This window comes from Urocitellus parryii, chromosome 8 (assembly GCF_045843805.1).
Source record: "Urocitellus parryii isolate mUroPar1 chromosome 8, mUroPar1.hap1, whole genome shotgun sequence".
Lineage (NCBI taxonomy): Eukaryota > Metazoa > Chordata > Mammalia > Rodentia > Sciuridae > Urocitellus > Urocitellus parryii.
Window position 1 is genome coordinate 81,806,596 of NC_135538.1, and position 26,410 is coordinate 81,833,005.

The following is a 26,410-nucleotide window of genomic DNA, read 5'->3' on the forward strand; positions in this document are numbered from 1 at the left end:
GAGTAGAGGGTCCAGGGAAGGACAAGCAGTGCAATAGGGGACGTACCAGGCAGTGAAATTGATTGAATTATGCCACACACATATATAATCATTAAGTGGTCCAATTAAAAAATTTTTTAAATAAAAAGGACATTAGAAAAAAAATATGAACAAGGTCAATAGCTTAGTTAAGAACTAAGCAATTTCTCAGTTTTGATAAATGTACTATTATTAGAAAGATGTTAATATTAAGGAAAGCTCATTGAAGGATAAACAGGTACCTCTCTGTACTAGTTTTGCAACTTTCCAAAATAGAGTTAACAACAACAATAAAAATAGAATTCTATTTACTTAACAAATCTTGTTGAATAAACTAATAATTATTATAACAAGACTGTTTTGCATCTAAATCATATTAATGATCCAAATCACTTAACCTCTCTCAAAAGTATTTATCAAGCCAGGCGCAGTGGTATATACCTATAATCACAGCAGCTTGGGAGGCTGAGGCAGGAGAATCACAAGTTCACAGCCAGCCTCAGCAACTTAGTGAGTCTATAAGCAACTCAGTGAGACCCTATCAATAAATAAAATTTAAAAATGGTGGAGGGGTGAGGGGGAAGTGGGAGGGGTGAGGGGGGTAGGAGGGTGACGCTGGGATTGTGGCTCAGCCATAGAGCACTTGCCTAGCACATGCGAGGCCCTGGGTTCCATCTTCAGCACCACATAAAAATAAATCAAATAAAGGTATTGTGTCCAACTACAACTAAAAAATAAATATTAAAAAATAAATAAATAAACAGCTGGGGATATGGGGAAGTGCCCCTGGATTCAATCCCAGAACAAAAAAAACAAAAAAGCATTTGTCAAGTAGAAATGAAAATACTCATTGTACAGTTAGTTTTTTCACTGAGGAGTAGAACTAATTTTGTGACTGAGCAAGAAAATAATATAGTGGCTAAGAGCATGGGATTTGGCATCAAGTATCAGCTCTCCATTTGCTAGCCCTGTGCTTAAGCAAGCCATGAAATTCTTCCATGCCTCAGTTTTCTTCTCTGTACAAAATAGAAGTAAAAGTATACAGGGATTTTTGAATAGGGATAGTATATAATAATGGATATAAAAGCATGTAACTTAGCATCTACTATAGAGTAAGAGTTTAATAAAGATTAAAGGCCTAACAGAATGAGTGTTGAAGAAGGTAAACACTATTAGCTGTAGTTCATCTATAGTTAACATTTGAATGTTAACAAAAAATGCTAATACATAACCAAAAGATTTCATACTATAATCACCTGACTCTATAACCATATAGCAGTTAAAAGTTAGGAGAAATGCTCAAATCAGTTATAAAAATTATTTTCTATATATTTCTATCTAAATCTGTTTTTTTCCTTTCTTTTTTTTTTTTTTTTTTTTGTATTGGGGATTGTACTCAGGATCCCATGCATGCTAGCCAAGTTCTCTACCACTGAGCTACATCCCTAGTCCTTTTTATTATTTTATTTTGAGTCAGGGTCTCCTAACCCTCCTGCCTCATCCTCCTGAGTAAGTGGGCTTACAGGTATACATCACTGAACCCAGTTTATCTGGGAATATTCTAAAGTCAGTGTCATATTTCTATTTGTACCTTTCACACAGAAATTCAAATCCCTTCACAGGTGTAACAAACGAAACTGCACACTTACCAACACCTTGGGGCCGACTTAACCTTACAGGATTAATTTCAACTTTTTGGACATGAGGTGGATATTCTTTCCTAGAAAAGGAAATTTATATGGTTTTACTCAAATAGGAAATGTAATTTTCAAAATTAAAAAGTTAAGGGGATACTTACAATGCATTTATTAAAAGTAAATCATAGTTTCTTTGTCATATAAAAAGTCATATTACAAGATACTAAAACTGTATTAATAAACTAAAGTTTAAGGTATATAAAATCCCTAAATAGCAGTTACTCTACTTTATTTAGACTGTCAATCTTTCCAAGCCAATAAAAGGCAGGCTGTTAAATAAATATTTAATAAATAAATTTAAATCACTGTCCTTTCAAAGTTCTCATTCTGTTTTATTTTATTAATGTATACACACATACACATATTTTTTAAAGACAGGGCCTTGCTATGTTGCCCAGACTGGCCTTGAACTCCTGGAATCAAGGGATTCTGCTGCCTCAAGTCTCTCAAGTACCTGGGACTAAGGTGTGCACTACCAAACCTAGCTTTCAAAATAGTCACTTTGGAAAGCTCTATACATTTATTCCCCAAATGCACAAACCTTTAGAATTGCTTTTACAATCAGTTTATAAAAATCACATTTAAAAACTAAAACTTAAAATCCATACACCCTACTTTGGATAAAGAATTACCCAGCTTAATATTACTCAATATATCCAAACTCACTATAAATGTTTATGCTTATTTTAAAACAAGTCAATGAATAAAACAATAAATGTTGAATAAAATATAGGTTTTGAGGATAATTACAAAATCAGTACAAAAACTGTTATGTACAAAACCATCAATTATGGAACAAGTGTTTTAGTTTTTGTACTATTACTACATTATAGCAGAGAAAATAAATATACTAGTTTTAAAATATAATTTTGTCAAGAGTTCATGTACAATTGATTTAAACTTAATTTTTAGTAACTAAGTGTCCTATATACTATATCTATATAAGTTCAAACTACACTAATTTGGGGGAAAAAAACAAAAGCCCTACAGGTAGTGGTAGAATAAAAACATTTATATACAGAGAATTACAAAAAGTACAAATAGGCCAGGGAGCTACAATAGTTAGATACTTTCCCACCCTAAATGAAAGCTTCCAAAATATTCCTGCTAATATTTAACTGGGGGATTAAAAAGAGGCTATTCTATTTATCTACAAATCTGCTCACACTAGTAATGAATATTTTCTAATCATCACAAATCACAAAGGCATATTTTTGCAAGGATTTCATATTCCTACACTATAAAAGTCAAAAGTACCAAAATGAAAATAAAATGTGAAAATTACAAAAGAAACTATTAAAGAATGGTGACAGTAATATATTTGTATTAGCAGTTAGCAAATATTGAAAATCATATGTCAGGTACTATTCTAACTGCTTTTTATCTATTAATTCCTTTAATTTTCACAATAACCTTATGAGTATACTTTTTTACAAATGTATAAATGAAAAGACTGAGGCACAGTGAGAATAACTTCTTCATGGTCACATAGCTACTAAATGGCAATACCAGAAGCTGAATATTAGCAAAGTCTTATCAATCATGATGAGTACGGCAATATCTGGTACAGCTGGGCAATTTCCACTCTGCCAAGATTTTAAAATTTGTGAAAGAAGATACAAAGTGTGAAGATTAGTGGTAACAATAGTGGAAAAGGTGGTAGATATTATTACTTGAAACTCTTCTGTAAGGAACAGTTATCTTCCAGTTCATTTTATGCACTTTGTAAAATCTTATTAGCAAATCTGGCATGGTATTGAAGGCGGTGTTTATTTCAAGACTACTAAGATGGTTTAATAAATATATAATTATTTACATCAGTATGACTCAGGGATAGTTATTTTTTCCTTAAGGTTCTAGTTTTTATTGAAATTTTGGCCCTTGGGAGCTCCTTCAGCTATTTCTGTGTTCTTTTGATGTAATTCTATCCTGGTTTTCACTGTGTAACACACATAATTGGAAAATTTAGAAAAATATGGAAAACTTTACTAATTGTGATAATACAAATGTGTACAATACAATCTCTGAACTGTTCCAATTTTAGCTGCTGAAGCAGGCACCCTTTCACTTACTTATTCATTTTTTGGAGTAATTATCTGGTTTCTGGCAACATTCGTTTTGTGTTTTCCCGAGTACATCCCTAGAATCAATCATTTCTCCATGTTTCTTTTATTAGAGAGTGATATTTAAAAAACAGAACGTGGGCACTGTTTATCAACTAATGTCAAAAGATGTATATTTCTATAAAAAATAAATCTATTCATTTTACACAGTTAGAATTCATTATTTCAGATACTTTTTAACTGATAGAGCAGTTAAAAATTTAAAAGATGTATCAAAATCTCCCCAAATTTATTTCAATTAAGAACTACTTGCATTCTAAAAATTTTCAGGGAGCTTTATATATATCTGTTATACTTTTATAAATTGTGCATATTATAAAATGTCCTTCTTTATCTTGTTTAGTGCTTCTACTCCTTAATTCAGTCTCATTAATTAATATTCTACCCTTGCTTTCTGTTTGTGTTTCTCTGTGACCCTAAACATACCTTTAGTTGCAAACTGTTTAGTATGGTTCTTACAAAAAATACAGTAGAATAGTGTTTAATCCAACCAGTTTGTCTTTTATTAAATGTATTCAACCAGGCAGGCACAGTGGCCACACACCTACAATCCCAACTGCCGAGGAGGATCCCAAGTTTGAGGCCAGCCTGCACAACTTAGCGAGACTATCTCAAAATAAAAAGTAAAAAAGGCTGGGGATGTAGCTTAGTGTTAGAGAGGCTCCAGGTTCAATCTCCAGTACTGTAATCAATCAATCAATCATCAAACTGTTTATATTTATAATAGCTGACAGACTTCATGTTTTTCTTTCATCTGTATTAGCTGGTTTTTAGATTTATATTTATTGTATGTTTCCTTTTTACCTATTAACTATTCATTTCTTCCTCCAGTTAATTTAACAAAAGAATATTTTATCTCTCCCTCAAACCTTACTGCAGTTGCACATTTAATTTGCTTTGCTTTAACATGTTATGAACAGTCTAGGGGCTGAGGGAGTAGTCTAGTGGTAGAGAATATGCAATGCCCTGAGTGAGGTTAATCCCCACCATCAAAAACAAAACAACAAAAAAGTACTATTTTCTCAAACACAACACAATATAGCAGCACAAGCACTATACGTCTCTAATGGAATGAGACCTTCAATATCCTTTAATTTCTCACTTAACCATTCCCTAAATAAGGACTCTCCCCAAATAAGGCCTTTTATTTTCCCTTTAACCCTTCCAGAAGGCTTGTTTTTCTTCTTTCTACCACCTTAACTCCTAAGAGTTAAGGAGGTAGAAAGATAGTTTGCTGAGATAGTTTTCAATATTGATTTTCATTTGCATCATATCTCCATTTAGAAAGTGCAATATGTTTAGCATTAACTGAACTGTCATTAACTTAACCTTTAACTGTACCAATTATAAATTTTATATATATATAAAATTATATTTCATGGAGCTGAGGTTGTAGCTCAGTGGTAGAGCACTTGCTTAGCACATGAGACACTGGGTTCCATCCCCAGCACCACATAAAACTAAATAAACAAAGATATTGTTTTAAAAAAGATTATATTTCAGAGAATAACACTTCCCTACCTAAAATGCTTAGAAGTCTTCTATTCCATTAATATAAGATACAAATTCTTCAGATCAGCTTACAAAAGCCTTTTGTGATCTAAGTCCCAGCCAATCTTATAATATTCTTCCACTTTAATCTCTAGCTGTAGTGGTCCTTTTTTTCTGTTCACTGAACATGTTAAATTTATTCTTGCATTAATAACTTACCACTACCTTTTCCCTATTTGGAAAAGCCATTCTTAGAATGGTTGACTCCTTCTTTAGTTAAACATTAGCTTCATAATAGTAAAAGGTGTTTTCCTGAACACGGAATCTAAAGAAACCATATTGTCATTCTATCTCATCATCATCCAATTATACTTCTCTATACATAGAACAACGTATTTCAAGTTTCACTTGTACATTATTAATATTTGCCCCATCATAATATCAACTACAGGATGATCTTGTGTTTTGTTCCTCATGATATCGTTATGCGTAGAGCATAGTAGGCATTCAACAAATACTTGCAATTAATAGGAGTATGTATACAAAAAGCAGTGTGTAATCAGAGAAGATATTTACCAGGTCAAACAACTTTACAAATAGCTGTAAAGTATGGCAATGGCTGTTAAAAGTGAACCACTGGCCACTACGCAGCACTTCTGTATAGTGAATCAAAATATTGATTTTGAAGCTTATGATCAAAAATCAAAATTCAGGCATCTGAAAGGCACTGTGACCTTTTGTTTTTTGTACCAGGGATTGAACCCAGGGTCACTCAACCACTGAGCCACATCCCCAAACCCTTTTTTATATTTCATTTGGAGACAGGGTCTTGATGAGTTGCTTAAGGTCTAAGCTAAGTTAGGCTTTAAACTTGTGATTCTCCTGCCTCAGTCTCCAAAGCCATTGGGATTACAGAAATGTGCCACCATATCTATCTAGCTGTGGACTTGAAGAAACTGGGTGGGAATTCAATACATTCAAGACTGTCTAGCTATTTACTGTTTTACCACCTACTCTTTTCCTAGTGTTTTCAAGTTTAATCTCTATTTTGTTAATAATAGGTTTTATCATGTAGCAAGTCATTCTTCTCTATCCCCATTTCTTCTTCTTTTTTAAAAATAAGTCTTCAACTTTCTATTCTCAAATATTTACTCTTTTGGATAGAATTAAATTACATTCATTTTATTTTAAGCAGTAGCTGCCCACATGATATAAACTCCTACCAAATAGGAACAAAATATATGCCTCAAATTAGTTTCTTTAGATATATTTATATAATTGTAGGTACTATCATAAATGAAATTTTTGTCTTTTCAAAGACAAATTCCTGAGTTCAAACCCCAGCACCACCAAAAAAAAAGGGGGGGGGGGACAAATTCACATGATTAGAGGTGAATTAGAGTATTCAATTGATTAGGGATGAAATAATCATAGTTTTATAGCCTATCATCTTGATCAATTCTTATTATTTCTAAAATTTCAGATGACTCATAATTCCAAGAAAGAAAAAAAATCATCTGAATATAAGTTTATTTTTATACATCTTGAGGCAACAATTGACAGTGTTATCATCAATTGGTTCCATTGCCCTATAAACAATTCAGCCATACTTATCAAAAGAATTAAAAACATTTGTAACATGGCCAAATGAACCCTTTTCCAGAGATTTATTCTAAGAAATGCAGTTAAAGATTTATAAGCAATATTGTTCACCAATGTGTTTTAATAATAGTGAAAAACAGCCACAAATGAGCAAATGAGTAAATATATTATGAGTATCTATAAGACAAGCTATTATGCAGACATTAAAAATTATTTTTAAGAGCTGGGCATGGTTGCACCCTCCTGTAATCCTAGTGATTCTTTAGGTTAAGGTAGGAAGATCACAAGTTTGGGCCAGGTAGGACATCCTAATGAGACCCTGTCTCAAAATAAAAAATAAAAAAATGCTGGGAATGTATCTCAGTGATAGAGTACCCCTGGGCAACCACCACCTTAACAGAAATCTTTCTTTAGAAGCTAACTTAATAATACTGGAAAATGCTCAGAACATACTGTTAGGTAAACACAGTTGCTCCAAACTGTTGGAACACACAGTTAAAAGTATTTTCATTATGATTAACCATATGTTAAGCATATTAAAAAGGGCATACAAAAATAAATAGAGAGAAAATACATCAAAATTCTAACATATGCTGTATGAGGTATGTACGCACGCCTGTTATTCTGGCAACTTGGGAAGCTGAAGTGGGAAGACCTTGAGTTCTAGACTAGCCTTGGGAACTTGGTAAGATCCTGTCTCAAAATGAAACATAAATAGGGCTGGAGCTATAGTCAGTGGTAAAGCATCCCTAAATTCCATCCCCAGTACCAAAAAATAAATAAAATAAAAATCCTAACATGTAATTTTCTACTCTGAGAACTTTTAAAAAAAATTATATAAACCTCAACTACTCTTGTCTTTTTAAACACAACCTATAAGTAAACACTACCTGTATTTCCTATTTTTATTGTTTTATTCTCTTTACCTTTGTACTTTTGTTTCAAAATTCTCTATAGTTATGGACCCACTTTATACACTAAATATAAATATTAAAAATAAATTCTACATTTAAAAATCACTGTACACTTTAGTTTTATAATGTGTCAACAGATTATTTATATAAGGAACAAAATATAACAGTTCAAATATAGATTATATATTCTGAGTTGTTGGTGCTACCACATACACTATATTCACAATACATATGGCCAAGAATCAGAAAAAACTTTGTTTTATTCAAGTTGTCAAAGTTACCCACAATGTAGAAAAACTGGTAGCAATTTCTTTTTCTTTTCTTTAAAGGCTAAATCTCTGGAGCTTAATACTATAAATTAATTTGTTTACTGTATCTTAGTTTTAAGATTATAACATATCTCAATGTGCCCAGCAAATAGTAAAAGTAGAAAAAACAGGGAGAGATTAAGCTTTTACAACTACCTGACTTTTATTAGATAAACCACTGTCTTATGAATATTGATTTATTTCAGAGATTTATAGTTCCTTAAGCAGTAAAGAATAAAGCTAAGAAAACTATCATTCCTAACACATCAGGGGGCATAAATGTGGCTTACTATTCCTAAAAGGGAGGAAACGGCTATGTGAACAAAAAATTAACAAAGTGATTGGGCTTGGGGCTATAGCTCAGAGGTAGAGCACTTGCCTAGCATGTGTGAGGCACTGGGTTCAATTCTCAGCAACGCACATACAAATTTTTTTTAAAAAACGTCTATCAACAACTAAAAAAATTAACAAAACAAAATCTGATAACGCAAACATTCTTTTGTTTAACAAAATAATTTTATGTAAGGATCCAAAGGATTATGTACTAAATTCACCCTAACAGTAACTAAGTTGCCATGTAAAGCACTGAGGTATATTTGTTACAAGGACTTTCATAAACAGTTTCTGCTTCACATCTAGTTTTCAAGAGCTTTAGTCCTTAGAGGTAATCTTAGCAACAAAGGATTAAAAGAATTAACACCTATTATTATTAGTACTCAAAAATTTTCCATTTATTACAGTGTATAAAATCAATTTTAAATAATTATCTCATTTGTTCCCTACAAAACTTTAAAATTAACCATTTATAGCAATTAATAAGCCTACAGCTATACTGCTTATTTGTTGATCTTCTAACTCCTATTCTAGCATTATACTGATAAGAATGTAAGCTACAAGACAGTAGGGATTTTTGTCAACTCCAAGAAGAGTGCCTGACATATAAAGGCATTTAAATATTTGCTAAAATATATCATGAAATGAAACTCCCATTACAAAAATTATGTGTAAGTCAAAGCAGTAGAAAACAATTAGCATCAACCCTACAGGGCTACTGTAAAAACAAACAACAACAACAAAAAAAAACACCTAAGATCTTTCTATTATTCTGATAATACAACAGCACCCGAATTTCAATTACAATGGCATGAAGGGAAGAATATGTTTATTTGGACAAAACAAATGTCTGTTCTAAATGTGTGATTGTATGAAGAGCTATTTAAAGTATAACTCTAACAATTTTACCAAAAATATTAATGGTCTTACTAAAAAAGCAGTCACTTATGAGTAAAACATTTAAAAGATACAAAGGATTCATCTGTATCTAGAAGTAATAATTTACTCAAACAGGAAAAAACTGATGGGAAAGTGTCTCTTTTCTAGGAAATAGGTGATAAAATATTTTCATAGCCCATTCATTTAAAACACACAACACGTGTGAAATAGTTCAGAATTATATGTTTAAATCTTTTTTACTGGAAGGATTATCATTAAATTTGTACTTCTGAGCAGGCTGGGAATACAGGTCAGTGGTAAGCACTTGCCTAGCAAGTGTGAGGCCCTGGCTTTGATCACAAATACCACAAAAAGAAAGAAAGAAATTCAGGCTGATGATGTGCTCAGTCACAGAATGCTATAACCAGGATGCATGAGGCCCTAGATTTGATCCCCAGCAACACAAAACAAAACAAAACAAAACAAAAAAAAGTATTCCTGGAACTCAATGTTCATAAAGATATAATAAATTTTATATAATATTCCAGATTTCTTTTTACCTTCTCTACATATTTTTTTAATTATACAGGTGAAATTATAGATCAAATTATATAATTTTCTTTTTCACACTCACCAATTATATAAAAGTATTGCTTCAATATAAGGGCTTTTAACCTGTTTGGAAGGTCAGAAGGCAGGGTTCACAAAAAACTTAAAAAAGAATCTCATGAACATTTGAAAAAGATATGCACATACACAAAAAGTTTTCTCATCACAGGGGAGAGAAATTACTTTTAGGGACACTTGCTTTAGAATGATTATGATCATCTCATTATTCAAAGAAATGTGTATTCTTGAAAACGTTTTCCCATATCATTTATATTATTCATATTTCTCCTAAACACTATATGGTCACCACAGTTCTTACAAAGGAAACAAATACTGATAGAAAGTTGAACATAAAATTCTGTTACAAATTTTTTTTTATTAGAATAGAAAACATTTGCTGTTTGAGGTTCTAACTCCAAGTTTAAGTTGTCCCTAGTTTACTACAGAAAAGTATAAAAGCAGGATCATTATCACTGAATTATAACATGAAAGAATTTGATAATAAAACTGAAAGCAACTTTACTACCAAAGTACTGAAATATTCTATTTTTAAAGAAAAATAGGACACATCATCATATATATGTAATAACCATTCATGGAAAAATGGTTACTGTAAATTATGCCGAACGCATGTAAGCCAAATAATATGTTGTACCATAAACAGGTTTCCTTCTATTAAAATTAATACTTTTTAAAGACAGGGAATATAGCTCAGTGGCAAAACACCTGCCTAGCATGCATGAGGCCCTAGGTTTGGTTCCCAGAATAACCAAAAAAAAAAAAAAAAAAATTAATAATATACTTTAATGATGAACTCTAATTCAATGGATATTTTTCAAAGCATATTAAAAGTCTGATATTTTACTGCTATATCCATGCTCTAATTTCAACAATATCAAGCTTACCTTTCTTTTCGGTCCGGATTGCTTAAAACATGAAAAAGAAAAAAAATGTAAGAGGCAAGACCTCATTGTTGATTTATCATTGTAGTTGCATTAACTGTAGTCAATAAGGCAAAACTATATTGTGATCAATTTGTTTTAAAGGCATTTTATGTATATTAAGTACTATGTTGTAAGTGTTATCCAAGCTATTTTTCATTTCTTGTTAATACCCAAAATAATTTAAACAATCATCTTATGTTCTTAACAAGAAGAAAGATGGATATACACAAATATGAAAATAAATTATTGAAAGGACTTTATCAAACATTTGAAGATACTCATTATTTTAGGAATTTTAGGACAGTTATAGAGTTTCCAAGAATAGTAACATTTCCTTAAAGTTACAAAATTTTTAGTCATTCTATTATCAGGTATGAATATTTGCTTTCGAGTAAGAAAAAAAAAATTGAGGCTGCACAGTATTTGAGACATAATAAAAAAGTCTGAGATTATGGGTTAGGGTTGTGGCTCAGCGGTAGAGCACTCGCCTAGCATGTGCAAAGCCCTGGGTTCGATCCTTAGTACCACATAAAAATAAATAAAGGTACTGTGCCCAACTACAACTAAAATAATTAATTAATTTTAAAAAATTTTTTAAAAAAAGGTCTGGGATTTAAAAATCATGCCCTGGGCTGGGATATGGCTCAAGTGGTAGCATGCTCCCCTGGCATGCATGAGGCACTGGTTTGATCCTCAGCACCACATAAAAAGAATAAAATAAAGATGTTGTGTCCACCTAAAAACTTAAAAATAAATATAAAAATAAATAAAAAAAAATAAAACCATGCCCTCTTATCATAAGTACTATGTATAAAAACTCCACATTTCTCCACAGTTCCTAGAAGCTCAAAAAAAGAAACTTCACTTAAAAATAAATCTATACAAGATTGACATCCTGTAATTATTTTATCTTTATTATGAAAACAACTAAATATAAAACTAACTGTAAGCAAAGCACAGTTTGTAAAATCCCCAAATTCCCATACTAACTCTTATATTCATGTGGAACACATAAAATAACTTAATTCCAGAAAATTATGGGAAAAAAATGGTAACTTATTTGTATACAAACACACTCAAAAGAAACAAAATCTTTTTCAACAATAAAAAATCATAAACTTACATAATACATTTGAAATTTTACCCCTGCTATTTAAAAAACATATAAAACTATTTTGGACAAATGACAAAAAAATGAGACAAATTCATCACATTCCTATTAAAATAAGTGAAGCAAAATATGTAAGTTTAAATACAGCCAGTTTTACCCTACATATGAAGTTATATTTCTAGGAAAAGTAAAATAAAAACCAAAAGTTAGGCATTAATACCTAATCTAGTCATCTCCAACTTCACACTGTTGAGCCAAAATGAGAAGAGCTTAGTACTCTCATTTTTCTTTTTTTTAAACTCACCTGTACACAGGAAAGAAGACAATATAGAATAGAAACAAAAGAAACCTAGGTTTGATTCTTCCCAATAAACCAAGTTAGTTAGGAAGAGGAAAAAACAAAACAAAACAAATATATATATATATATGCACACACATATACATATTTAAGAAAAATGGACATGAGAGTATAAGTGTGCATATGTGCACGTTCACTTTTCTTATTAGGAAAAATAAATCTACTATGATGTCTAACAATCAAGTCATGGCATTTTTTAAAAAGCTTTAATATGTGTTTATTATAAAGTCCTACACCAGAAAAATCTTAAATATGCATGTGTGTGTGTTTGCGTGTGTGTGAAAAACAATCTGTGAATTACAAGCATTTCTTGAAAAGGGCATTTCTTGAAAATTCAAATTAAGACCTGAAAAAATAAATTTTAGGAGAAGCTATCTTTAAAACCCTGTGTTTACCTCATTTGAGGCCTGACAATTGTGCCAACTGCTTGTTGTCAATCATTTTAAGCAAAGTTTTCTTCACACTTTGAAGATGTGATTCTATCTGGTATACTCAAAAGTACCTGTAATACCTCCTCCTTCGTGACTTTTCCCATACTTTATAATATTATTACAAATACTTTGTACTTCTCTACTAAGGCACTTAGGTAACCATTTCTTTGATTTTCTATCATTTGCTCTAATTAAATTTGAACTTCAAGGGCAAGAACTTGGTCATATCTTTGAATATGTTTCTTACCTATGTCTATTGCATAAAATTAGTGTTTTTTTAATATTCATCTTAAAGAAAATTGGAAAAATTCTTAATGACTGTCTTTGAACCTCAAAAATCTTTTCAATGATAGTCACACTGCAGTTGGAATAAGACATGTTTATTCTTATACAGAATAAATAAAAGAAAAACATTAAGTAGAATCTGTTCTGCTTACTTGACTCTAAATGTTTTCTTTACTGTTCCTAATCATTCTTGTCAAATATTTTCACTCAGGATTGTTTTCTTTTGATCGTTTCTTTGAAATTAATTTAGGTTGTTGCTGTTTTTGAAGAAACAATATTTTATTACTAAGCACTAGTTCTTATAAAATGAATCTAATGATTTACAAAGATGAGCAATGATACATATGCAAGGTAGAATAGGTGTCAAAATTAAGAATAAAATGGGGGCTGGGGATGTGGCTCAATGGTAGAGCACTTGCCTAGCACATGAATCACAGGGTTCAATCCTCAGCATCACATAAAAAAAATAAAGTTAAGCCAGGCGTAGTGGAGCACCCCCATAACTCAGTGGCTTGGGAGGCTGAGGCAGAAGGATCAGAGTCAGCCTCAGCAAAAGTGAGGCACTAAGCAATCAGTCCTGGCTCTAAATAAAAAACAAAATAGGGCTAGAGATGTGGCTCAGTATCAAGTGCCCCTGAGGTTAAACCCTGGTACCCTCAAACCCCAAAAATAAAGTTAAAAAAAAAAAAAAAAAAAAAAGATTAAGAATAAGGGACTGGGGTGGTGGCTCAGTAGTAGAGTGCTTGCCTAGTGAGCACGTGAGGCGCTGGATTCTATCCTCAGCACCACATAAAAATGAAATAAAGATATTATGTCCACCTACAACTACAAAATATTAAAAAAGAATAAAATGAAACACAACCCAATTTCCAGACTATAATCATCTTTCAAACATTCCAATGAGGACATAAAGGAAGGAGAATAGGTCATGGTGTAAATAATACCAAACTGATAACTTCAAAAGCAATAATAATTTAATATTTTAAGCTGTAAAATATAATCAATGTGATTATAAATTTTAAATTAGGGCTGGGATATACTCAGTTGGTAGTGCTTGCCTTGCATGCACAAGGCCCTGGGTTCAATCCTCAGCACTACAAAAAATAAAATAAATAAATTTTAAATTAGTAATTCCACTTAGACCAGATTTTCATAGTATCAAGAATATAGTTTTTTAATCAATAACAGTTTCTATTAGTGTGATTGGTGTGTGGGCATGTGTTTCCTCTTCTTCCCTTACTACAGTTACTCTTTTATCACATTTTCATGTTTGTCCCACATGTAGGTAAAGAGTTTGTGTACTTTGCATTAGGGAAAGCCAATTTTTGGTATGTACATTAATTTATCTTAATTGAACTTATCAAGTATCTTATGTGATACTCTGATAACACATTTAAGTAAAAAAAATTATGAGAGATTTAAGGTTTTTAAATCTATATAAACATGGAATATATATAAGAAGGAATCCTAAGGTTCCAGACACATTTTTTAAATGAGTACCAGCCTCGATTTTCATTTTTAAAAACAAAAAATAGCATCTAAAATGTGTCTTTAAATTTTATCATCTATAAAAGACTACTTATAATGCAGTACACTATTTAACTGCTAGAATCAAATGAAAAGGATGTTAACATTTCAAAAATCATTCTGAAAAACCTCAAAAGCATACCAGGCTTTCCTCAACTATTGCTTTCATTATTTCAATGTTGAAGCCAGACTTTCAAGATCAATGAGAACTCCTAAATCTACTAAAATCAAGATTATCTCAAACATTTAAAAAATAGCATAATCTGTTTTATTACTATAAAGTAATAGCTATAGTTTTACTCTCCAGAGCTCAAATACCAAAAACTGAGCATTTTTAAGTCAAACACTGTATGGTCAATATCATAAATCAGTTTAATTTAAATATCTCTTAGATATTGAATTGTAATGCAATACAGTGACTTGTATTTTAAAATTCTCTATTTATAAAATGTGATTATTTCAAAAACAGAAATAAAATAAGAAAATTTCAGGTCATAAATTATTTCAGAGATCTACCTCTTTTTCTCTCCACAAAGGAAAAAAAAAGTTTGTTTTTAAAAAAAGAAAAACAACTCCTGTTAAAAACAAATAGAATTAGAATCCTTACCTTTGGGCTGCTGTTTTTACTACTGGTATCTGTGCATGAGCATGATGAAAACGTCTACCATGAACTACAGTTCCAGAACATAATGATGCATTTTGTGTATTTTCACTGCAAAATTTAAGAAACAAAAATAATCTAAACAAGAGAAAATTACATACACAATGACAAAATAAATTCTTCTAAAATCTAAGTATACACAATAAAATCTTTACCATTTAAAAAATTTATAGATAAGCTCAATTAACTGTACAAAACTGTCCCTTGGAAGTTTTTTTTTTTTTTTTTTTTTTTTAATGTTTCCCATACAGTTTCAGGGGAAAAATAACAAATAGAACACTAGAACGGAAATCCAGAATCCTAAATTTTATTTCTGATTCTGCCACTAAGTTGAAAGTTACTTCACCTTTATGGATCTCAGCTATTTATAAAGTGATAGAGGAGAGCAATTTTTTAACCCCACTTCTGGTTTGTTACTGATAGTCCAATCCTAATCAGTAACAGTGGTTCACTATAAGCACTATGAAAGTTGGGTTATATCTGGAAGAGGAATAAGAAATCTATAAGAGAAAAAAAATTCCCTTGTTGAGACAATCTTAATTAGAATATCTTAAAAGACATTATGACCATCCCCCTTACAATGCCTTCTATTTCTAATATTATCACTGAAATTCCACTAACTAAATCAAAGTAAACGCATCAGATGACTGCCTATTGAAATGTTTTTTGCAGTGTTCTATTCAGAATCAAGAAATCACTGCAATCAACCCTACCCCCAAGATTCAAAGCAAAGAATCTACACATTAAGACCATCGTATATCTTGACCTACTGACAAATTCAAAAGAAAAGGTGCAGGGTAGTTTTATAGTTAAAAGATAGTTATCTTTTGGTGTTAAACCCTTTATGTTTTATGTAGGGTACTGGGGTGAGGTGCTTATACCTCAATTTCTTATTGTTGTTCAACATGTTAAGTCCAATTGGGTTGCCTTTCAAAGTTTTAAAACTTTCAGTCTTATTTCGTCTTACATATGTCTTCAAGATGAAATCACCAGAACTAGCAGCAACAGTTTCAGATGGTTGATTTAACTGTAAAAAGATCCATAAATATTAAAGAGTTAATAAACATAAAGAGTTAATAAAAATAAAATTTATCAATAAATATTTAAAAACTCATTTGTTAAAAAAATAAGTAAAAATGTTATTGGGGATAGGGGGATGGCAACAGCAGTGGCATAAACCTGAGAGTAATTCAATTACAGTACTTTTCCCTAAAAACAGTGCATATTTTTAGGAAAGGGGAGTATATTTTCTCTTCTGTAAATCTCTCCAAAGATAGTTGAAAAAAATGAGGATAGTGGATCTTAGAATAGCTTTCTCCAGAGAGAAAAAGATAAAATAATTCCTATGCTTAACAAGTCTTGTTGCTATCCAAAGGACAGTACTGCCAAATGTGGCAATCAATAGTCAATTTAACTTAGGCTTTTCTGTAAGGATTTTTGCTTTACATGAAAGTTTCTATATCAACACAGAAATTTAGATAATGTCTTTATACCTTCATGGATGCAAATGTTAGCATAAACATATTATAATCACCTTGGGGAGATCAGTATAACATAATGGCCTTCCTTAAGCTCTCATTGAAGACACCAACCTTGGTTATAGTCATTTTACAAGACACTTAAAAGCTGTTTTTCAACAATTTATGGCTAAAAGGTCCTAAATTCTTAGTGATAATTTTCCCAAAATAACATTATGAATCATTCTTATGCACTTTAATTTCATTTGTTGTTATTTTTTAAGACAGGATCTCTTCTATGTTACCCATGCTAGCCTGAGCCTCCTGAATAGCTGGGACTAGAGGTGAGTGCCACCATACCAAGCAGTTTAATCTTTCATTTTTTTGGTGCCACGGCTTGAACACAAGAGGCCCTGAGCCACATCTCCAACCCTTTTTATTTTTTATTTTGAGAGAGGGTCTCACTAAGTTACTTGGGCCATCTTTGAACTTGCAATCCTCTTGTCTCAGCCTCTTGAGATGCTGGGATTACAGGTGTGTGCTACCACACTGACTTAATTTCATTTTTGAAACAAACTTTTATTTTCTTTTTTACATTTCTTCAAGAAAACATAAGATAGTGGCAGAATGTGATGGACATCATTATATAAAGTACATGTATGAAGACTTGAATTGGGTGTCAACATACTGTTATACAAACAGAGATATGAAAAATTGTGGTATATATGTGCATTAAGAATTGTAATGCAAAGAAAAAAACCAAAGTACATGTATAGAGGCATGAATTGGCGTGAACATACTTCATATACAGATATATGAAAAATTGTGCTCTATATGTGTAATAAGAATTGTAATGCATTCCATTGCTGTCGTGTATTTTAAAAGAAATAAAATCAATAAAAAATTTAAAAAAGAAAACATAAGATGGTATCTTGATTTTCCCCTAAGTATTTATATAGAAACCCACAGTACCTCAAGAAGTATCTCTCATAAAAAGCCCTAGCTAAAGGATGGCTATAGACAACACAAACTCCACCATCATAAGCAATTTTGTTGCCTATACAGTGCTTATAGGTTATGTAATTTTAGTCAACAAGAAAACAACCAGTAATTTTAGCTTTGTCAGATAACTATGTATCTCATTTAAAAAAAAAAGATCTTTTATTGTATTGTCAAATTCCCTTAGAAAAAAGTTTCCTACCATCTGTCATACTTGGAATAGAGCACCAAGAAAAAGAAATCACTTTATTTTGTTTTTAGAATTTTTTTTTAATATTTATTTTTTTTTTAGTTCTCGGCGGACACAACATCTTTGTTGGTATGTGGTGCTGAGGATCGAACCCGGGTCGCACGCATGGCAGGCAAGCGCGCTACCGCTTGAGCCACATCCCCAGCCCAAGAAATCACTTTAAAATAGAATCACAGAATGTAAATTTGTAAAGCTTGTCTTATCACATAATTCTAACTGCACAAAAACTCAAGAGATAATTGCTGAATTAAAACACTACACATAAACTATTTTAGATACCGGCCACATTTAACTTTTCCTAAAAGTTTTTATTTTCCATCACTTTATTTGAACTCTTAATTTGCTAAGCTACCTCAAATTATTGGTGAGAAAATAAGACATAAAATGGAGCCATTTATGGCTGATTATCTTATAAATTAGAGCATAACTATTAACAAAATCAAAATGATACATTCAGCCAAATGTGGTAGCATTTTTTCCTATAATCTTAGCTACTAAAGTGGCTGAATCAAGAGGATCACAAACTAGGCCAGCCTGGGCAATTTAGCAAGATCTTGTCTCAAAATAAAAATTAAAAGCCAGGCACAATGGCGCACAACTGTAATCCCAGCAGCTTAGGCTGAGGCAGAGGATCACAAGCTCAAAGCCAGCCTCAGAAACTTCATGAGGCCTCATCTCAAAATAAAAAATTAAAAGGGATGGTGAAGTACTCAGTGGTAGAGTACCCCTGGGTTCAATCCCCGGTAATGCAAAAGCAAAAAGGGAAAAAAAAAAAAAAAAAAAAAGCAAGAGTGCTATAAAACAGATGGATTAGCACAAAACAATCACATTTCTAGAAAGCCTCACTGAGGTCAGTTACACATTAACAAAGAAAAACTATTAAATAACTACATTTAATAATGTTAACAAAATGTAGCCATTAGGGAAGATATAATGCTAGTGCCATGCATTATATGAATTACATTCATATAAAATGTCACAAAACTCTATAAAAGTGGATAGTTGTCAACAGACTTAGAATCTGATATTTTATATAAAGTTTATCCAAATATTCAAATCTTCTGTTATAATATAAAAAGTAGTTAATACAATACATACATGAGTATGGTTGTTTTCCAGTAAAATTTTACTTTATGGACACCAATTTCAATTTTATATATTTACTTGTTGTGAAATAGTATCCTTTGATTTTTTTTTAAAGCATTTAAAAATGTAAAAACCACTCTAGCTTATGGACCAAAATTTGCAGGCCATATTCAACTCATAAACCTTCCATTTGCCAATCCCTAAATGATAACATCAATCATTATGTAACTAATGCATAACCAATCACTAGAAAATAAGTTCCATAAGAAAAATAAACTTATCTATTTGCTAGCACCAAGAACATTGTGTTCAAAATGTATTTACTAGCTGGGTGTAGTGGTGCACACTTGTAATCCCTGCACGCCTAAAATCCCAGCAGCTCGGGAGGCTCAGGCAGGAGGATCGTTGAATTCAAAGCCAGCCTCAACAAAAGCGAAACCCTGTCTCTAAATAAACTATAAAATAGGGCTGGGGATATGGTTCAGTGGTCGAGTGCCCTGGAGTTAAATCCTTGGTATCAAAACAATAAAAAAATAAATAAATAAATAAATTTACTGTATGAATAAATATTTCATTGAAATTACTAAATGTGCAAAAATCATCACATTGTTAATTTTAGGAGAGAACAGATACTCAGGAAATTTAACACATAATAATTTCAGATCAATAAGAGAGCCCTAAAAGATATTAAAAGATTACTGGCATTAAAAATGTTTAAAAACAGGGACTGGGGATGTGGCTCAAGCAGTAGCACGCTCGCCTGGCTTGCGTGCGGCCCAGGTTCGATCCTCAGCACCACATACAAAGATGTTGTGCCTGCCAAATACTAAAAAAATAAATATTAAAATTCTCTCTCTCTCTCTCCCTCTCTCTCACTCTTTAAAAAAAAAAAAAGTTTAAAAACATTTAAATCCCAAAATTGAAATAAAAACAGGGCTGGGACTGTGGCTCAGTTGTCACACTTGCCTGCATGTGTGAGGCACTGGGTTCGATTCTCAGCACCACATATAAATATATAAAATAAAAGTCTATCAGCAACTTAAAAAAAAAAACAAACTTGGGCTGGGGGCTGGGGCTGTAGCTCATTGGTAGAGCGCCCTCCTCACACGTGTGAGGCACTAGTTTTGATAACCAGCACCACATAAAAATAAAGATACTGTGTCCAAGTACAACTAAAAAAAAAAAAAGGTTTTAAAAAACAAAACAAACAAAAACTTAAAACAGTAAAAAAAGCACTAAATACCAAGAGAAAAAAAAAGTGATTTTGAAAAAGAACCAACAGAAGTTCTACAAATGATAAATGTCATTGTGAAATGTAGATAGAAAAAGAAAGGCTGAGATAGGAAGATTGAAAAATCAAGGCCAGCCTTGGCAACTTAGGGACCCCGTCTCAAAATTAAAAATGAAAAAAGGTCTGGGGCTATAGCTCTAGATTCAGTCCTCAGTAGTTGGGGGTGGGGGGAATAAAGAAAATAAAAGAAATCAAAGGGCAGATTAAACAGCAGATTAGAGACAGCTGAAGATAAGAATGAGTGATTTGGGGGGCTGGGGATGTGGCTCAAGCGGTAGCGCGCTCGCCTGGCGTGCGTGCAGCCCGGGTTCGATCCTCAGCACCACATACCAACAAAGATGTTGTGTCCACCAAAAAAACTGAAAAATAAATATTAAAATTCTAAAAAAAAAAAAAAAAAGAATGAGTGATTTGGAAAAAAAGAACCAAGAACATTACCTAGAATATAAAAGTGATGTTTTTCTTGTTTATTTTTTTTTCTATTAAACTTAAAACGCAGGATAAAGGATATGAAAAAAACAATAGTCTGCTGTCTACTAAGAATCCCCAAAAGAATAATGTAGAAAGGCAATATCCGTGGAGATAATAGCTCAACTTCAAGACATAAGTCTTTTTATAGAGGACCAGTGAAACTATTCAAGACCAAAGCCCAAAGGCAAAGAGATTATTCTGTTAAAAAAAAAAAAAAAGCATATCAAGACACTATGAACAAAAATAAAAGGTCTTTCCTAATTCCATCAGAATTACAAACTTTTTCCAATAGAAATAGAAATTGGTTTCAAGTAAGGATCCATACAGACCTTCTTATTACCACAAGCCATTCAAAATCTTAGGATATGTAAACTCCTGGGATACATAACAACTTTTTAAACTTTATTTTATATATAATATATATATATATATATACGTATATATATATATATATACGTATATATATATATACACACACATATATATTAGTTATTGATAAACCTTTATTTTTTATTTACATGTGATACTGAGAATTGAACCCAGTGCCTCGCACATGCCAGGCAAGTGTGCTACTGCTGAGCCAAAGTCTCAGCCCCAACACACAACAACTTTCTAAAGGATAAACAGTTATGGACAGTTTTAAGGAAATCAATTTCTAAATCTCAATCTATAGTTTCACATTTCCTTAAAACTGAATTACTTTTAAAATCATCTTGAGAAAGGTACTAATATAATAGGTCTTTCCCATTTCCCTTTTCACAATAGTTCCTTTTTCTACTTTACAAAAGAAAGATATAATTCTCTACTGTATTAGGATCTAAAAAAAATTTCTGCAAGAAATAATTTGAAATACTAGGGTATGTGAACTCTCTTTTAGTAAGTAAAATAATGGCAGGATGTTGGTTCTTTCCTTGTTTTAAGAACACTTTTATCAAAGGTCTTCGAAGGATGAGTTAGAAACTGGATATATTAGGCCAAAGTAGGATTTTTATTGGGTTATTGCAAAATGGAAAAGCAAAAGTTATGAAAATTTGCATTTACTGACTATATTCAGAAAAATATTGCTCAAGGGGAAAATCAAAGGAAAAGGATTCAAAGACAACATAGTATAAAAAATGTTTTTAAAAAATACTGAAATCTGCTGTGTCTTATCACAACCAGGTAACAAATTCAACTCAAAACCAACACTGTATTATTCTTAGAATTCTGAAGTGAAACAATTATTGTAAAGATGCACATTTACATTTAATAAATACATAAATGAAATATAAATGAAGTGAAAAAATGACAATAGACCTTTACAGATATAAGAATGGTGGGACAATGTAACTGACCTCGTTAAATAATTTTATGTAGACATTCTGCATAAGCTAAATGAACTAAACATGCAATATCAATATTTTAAATAAAATACAAAACCCACAAAATATAAAATATCTTACAGGAAGTATTGACCAAACCATAGTAAGGACTGTATCCTCAAACTGGCGATGTAGCTCAGTGGTAGAGCACTTCCTAACATGCAAGTGGTTCCTGGGTTCACTCCCCAAATTACCCCCCCAAAAAAGGTGAAATTAATAAGTATTAATAAGAATTAATAATTTCTTAGAGTATTGGGTTTTCCTAAAAAAGGGGTGGGGTGGCAACTAGAAGTAACAAATATAATTATTAGCCACTCAAATCCTAATGAAATCATTCCCTAAAATTCAGAAAGCCTATTATTTCAATAACTAGATGACAAATTATTTTTGTTTTAGAAAAACAAAATTATTTATATATAGTAAGAATTTGTAATACATTCTCTGCTGTCATATATAAATTTTTTTTAAAAGGCTGATATTTCACACTTCTCTTTTGTTCAAAAATCTACCACAGGGAGACTCAAGAGTACAGTGAGAAAAGCCTGTGCACTGGAAACCACTGTAAAATGCACCATTATTGTATGTAGTATTCTGAAAAAAAAAAATTATTAAACTAGCCCATGCTGCTAAAGATGCGTTTAAATTTGAGAGAAGCTGAAATATGGAAATAATATCTTAGTCTCTATAAACAAAATTCTTTTTTTAAATTTTTAGTTGTAGATGAACACAATGCCTTTATTTTGTTTATTAATTTTTATGTGGTGCTAAGGATTGAACCCAGTGCCTCACTCATGCTAGGCAAGTGCTCTACCACTGAGCCCCAGCCCTAGCCCCCAAAATTCTCAATAATATTCTAAAGACCAAATAAAAAAACAGGCAAAGGATATTAACTGACAATTACCTAATAAAGAAATAAAAATGGATTACTTAAATGAAAAAGTGTTCAACTTCTTTCACAATAAAAGAAATGCAAATTAAGATGCTATTTTCTATTGGCAAAGATTAAAAGGTTGATAACATTGTGAGAAGTATAGGGAAACAGATGCTTTTAGACACTGCCACCTAAGCGTAATGAGGTATGTCAAAATTAGAAATAAACCTGTCCTGAGCTGGGATGTAGCTCAGTGGCAGAGCACTTACTAAAAGCAAGTCCTTGGATCAATCCCCAGCAGCATATAACAAAATGAAACAAAAGAAGAAAGAAAGAAAAAAAGCCGGGTGGGGGAAGAACACCACACCCACACCCACACACATTACACACCTACTCTGACAACAACAGCTCTACTTACATCCTACAGATGTGCTTGCATGTATGAAAAATAACCCATATAGAAGGCTAATTTACTCAACATTATCTTAAGAAATAAAAAATGTAAGCTTGTAATAAGTGTGATGATATGTGTGATGATGTGTGCTAATAAGGTACCCCATACAATTGAATAATATGTACCCATGGAAGAGAATGAGGGTGCTTTTTATGAACTCTCATGCATAGTCTCCAGATTAAATTAAAGCAAGATCAGAAAAACTACGTATAATATTTCCTCAACTGTATAGAATATACAACTGTATAGAATAGAGTAGGAATATACATCTTTATAATGCGTAACATATTTTGCTATTGCTTGGATAAGTGTTCCCCAAAGGCCCATGTGTTATAGGCTTAGACACAGCCTGTGGTAGTATTGGAAGATGGTGAACTATTTTAGAGATGGGGCCTAATGGAAGGAAGTTAGGTCATGGGGGTAAGCCCTTGAAAGGTACATGGAATCCTGGCTCTCCTCTTTCTCTCTTACTGTTTTCCAGCTGTCATGAGGAAAACCGTTTCCATTACTATCCATTCCTGCTACAATGTACTATGCAGTCACAGGCCCAAAGCAACAAGGCCAAGCAATCATGGTATAAAACCTCCAAAATCATGAACCAAATAACCCTTTTTGCTTATTAACTTGATTATCTCAGATATTTTGTTATTTTAATAAAAAGCCGACTAGCGCACATTTCCATAGGGATAAACAAGAAACTAAGAATACCTATTTGCCTCTGGGGTGGGAAGTGGGGATTTTGAAGTTCACCAAACAAACAAGTCTTTTAATTAAAGTAACAGCTTTTAGTATATAACCTAAAAGAAAAGAAATTTAAAAGCAACACTTGCCTTTTTTCCTTTTGAGGTTTCAGAATCCTCATCTTCTTCTACACTGAGTAGATTTGCCCGACTACACAGAAAATAAGGGGGAAATACTTTAAGTAACAATTATAATCCAAACATTAAATTAAATTAAAAGGTTTATTCTTTATGTTCTCCTAATCCAGAGAATCATAAAACTTTTTTCGTAAACAGTAAAATATTTTAGGCTCTGCAGGCTATATAGACTCTGTAGCAACTACTCATCTTTGCCACTGTAGTATGAAAATAAGTCATAAACTACATAAGTAGCTGTGTAGCAATAAAATTATTAACAAAATCAGGTAGTGGGCAAGATTGAAACTATAGGTCATGAATTATTGATTCCTACTATAAATGAACAGAAAATCTTGTGGGTTTTTTTTAATAATGAATTTTATATATTCTCATTCATTTTTCCTTTCTCTCTTGGATTGACATTTAGGGAATAAGAACAGAGAAACAAAATGCAGAGGAAGAAACACTGTCAAAGGAAAAAAAAATCAACTAATGAAAAAAATTTAATTTCAATGCTTCTGCCACAGTGAAATATTTATGATTTCACCACTCCTGAAAATATCAACCCTCCACTGAGAGTCACTGGCCTGAGATTTTTAAAAGATCAGACCAATATGTAACATGATCAAAAAGCTGAAGCCCAAGGATCATCATGAACCAGAGTACAATTCATAAATTAATTGCACAGTATAGCACTTTAAAATATTTTTTTAAATCACATAACCATGGCAAATCTTCCAACAAAGAAAATCTAACATACATTTTTAAAGACAATTCTTCTGCTAAACTGTTTATAATTTTTAAAAAATCCTTGCTACTTATAACTAAGAGTGAAAAAAATATTTTGCTTCATTACTTTTATATATATCCTAACTTTGGGGGAAAGGTTAATCAGGGATTGAACCCAGTGGCGCTTAACCACTGAGCCACATTCCCAGCCCTTTTTATTTTATTTTATTTTTTTTATTTTGAGACAATGTGTCACCAAGTTGCTAAGGCTGATTTCAAACTTGGAAGATCCTCCTGCCTCAGCCTCCCCAGTCACTGGGATTACAGGTATGCACCACCATGCCCAGCTATATTTTATTTAACTTTTTAAATTCTAAAAACCAAAATGTTTGAAAGGCAGTATACTTTCTCTTTAGTTTAATTTCATAATTTAGTTGTATTTTCTCAAAACTATGTAAATACTAAATGTCTATAAGAAGAAAATTTAAATTGAAAATTAATCAGAAGACAAAACAAGACAAAAAAAAAGACCATAAAAAACTGACTTTAAGAAACTTAACCAGTTCAAAGCTCTTCTTCAAATATAACTTGAAGGCACATAATGTGGTAATAATGAACAGAGCTATTTCCCAGACAGAAATAAAGCACCTACAATATTTAGCCAACATAATTTTTGCATCAAGATTTCCAAAAAATAGTTTTGGTAGAACTGTGTGTGTATACTCATGTGTACCAGAATTTCTTTCTTTTAACCAGTGGGACACAAGGGCAATAAGATCAAGAAATAAAAACAGCATCAAATGTGCAAAACAAATCTCATGATGTGCTAAAAGTACTAATAAAACTAAAATTTAAAACAAGTATTTATTTTGGTACTGGGGATCTAATCCAGGGTTGCTTAACCATTGAGCAACAACACCAGCCCCTTTTAAAATATTTTATTTAGAGACAGGGTCTCCCTAAATTGCTTAGGGCCTCACTAAATTGCTGAGGATGGCTTTGAACTCATGATCATCTTACCTCAGCCTCCCAAACTGCTGGGATTACAGGCATGAGTCACCACACCTGGCTTAATTTAAAATCTTTACACAGCATTCATTCCAAGTACACTAATAAAGTCTAATGGACACTCTGCTTAAACTTCTGCCTGGGTAAATATCTGTGCTTATCATTTACAATGGCACTACTTTCTCAAGTGAAATATGATCTACAATGAATGTGGTAGTGGTAGGGTCACAAAGGGAAAAGAAAGAAACTTTAGGACTTAAAGCTTTCATACAAAATTCAAGGTTC

At 32.0% G+C, this 26,410-nt stretch overlaps 1 protein-coding gene across 3 annotated transcripts in view; it reads right to left on the reverse strand.

Annotated features, from left to right (window-relative positions):
- The window catches only part of Senp6 (SUMO specific peptidase 6), a 107,992-nt gene that overhangs the window by 61,622 nt on the left and 19,960 nt on the right, over nt 1-26,410 (reverse strand). Inside the window, exons 3-7 of one of the 3 annotated variants that reach the window (XM_077801736.1) lie at nt 24,362-24,422; nt 16,173-16,318; nt 15,238-15,342; nt 10,880-10,900; nt 1,668-1,738 (exon numbers count right to left, since the gene is read on the reverse strand). The exons of 1 other annotated variant lie outside the window; for it this stretch is intronic. In XM_077801736.1, coding sequence (XP_077657862.1) covers nt 1,668-1,738; nt 10,880-10,900; nt 15,238-15,342; nt 16,173-16,318; nt 24,362-24,422 — 404 coding nt within the window. Of the gene's footprint in view, nt 1-1,667; nt 1,739-10,879; nt 10,901-15,237; nt 15,343-16,172; nt 16,319-24,361; nt 24,423-26,410 lie in introns of those variants that run through there. One more of the 3 variants, XM_077801738.1, reaches the window with a different exon arrangement.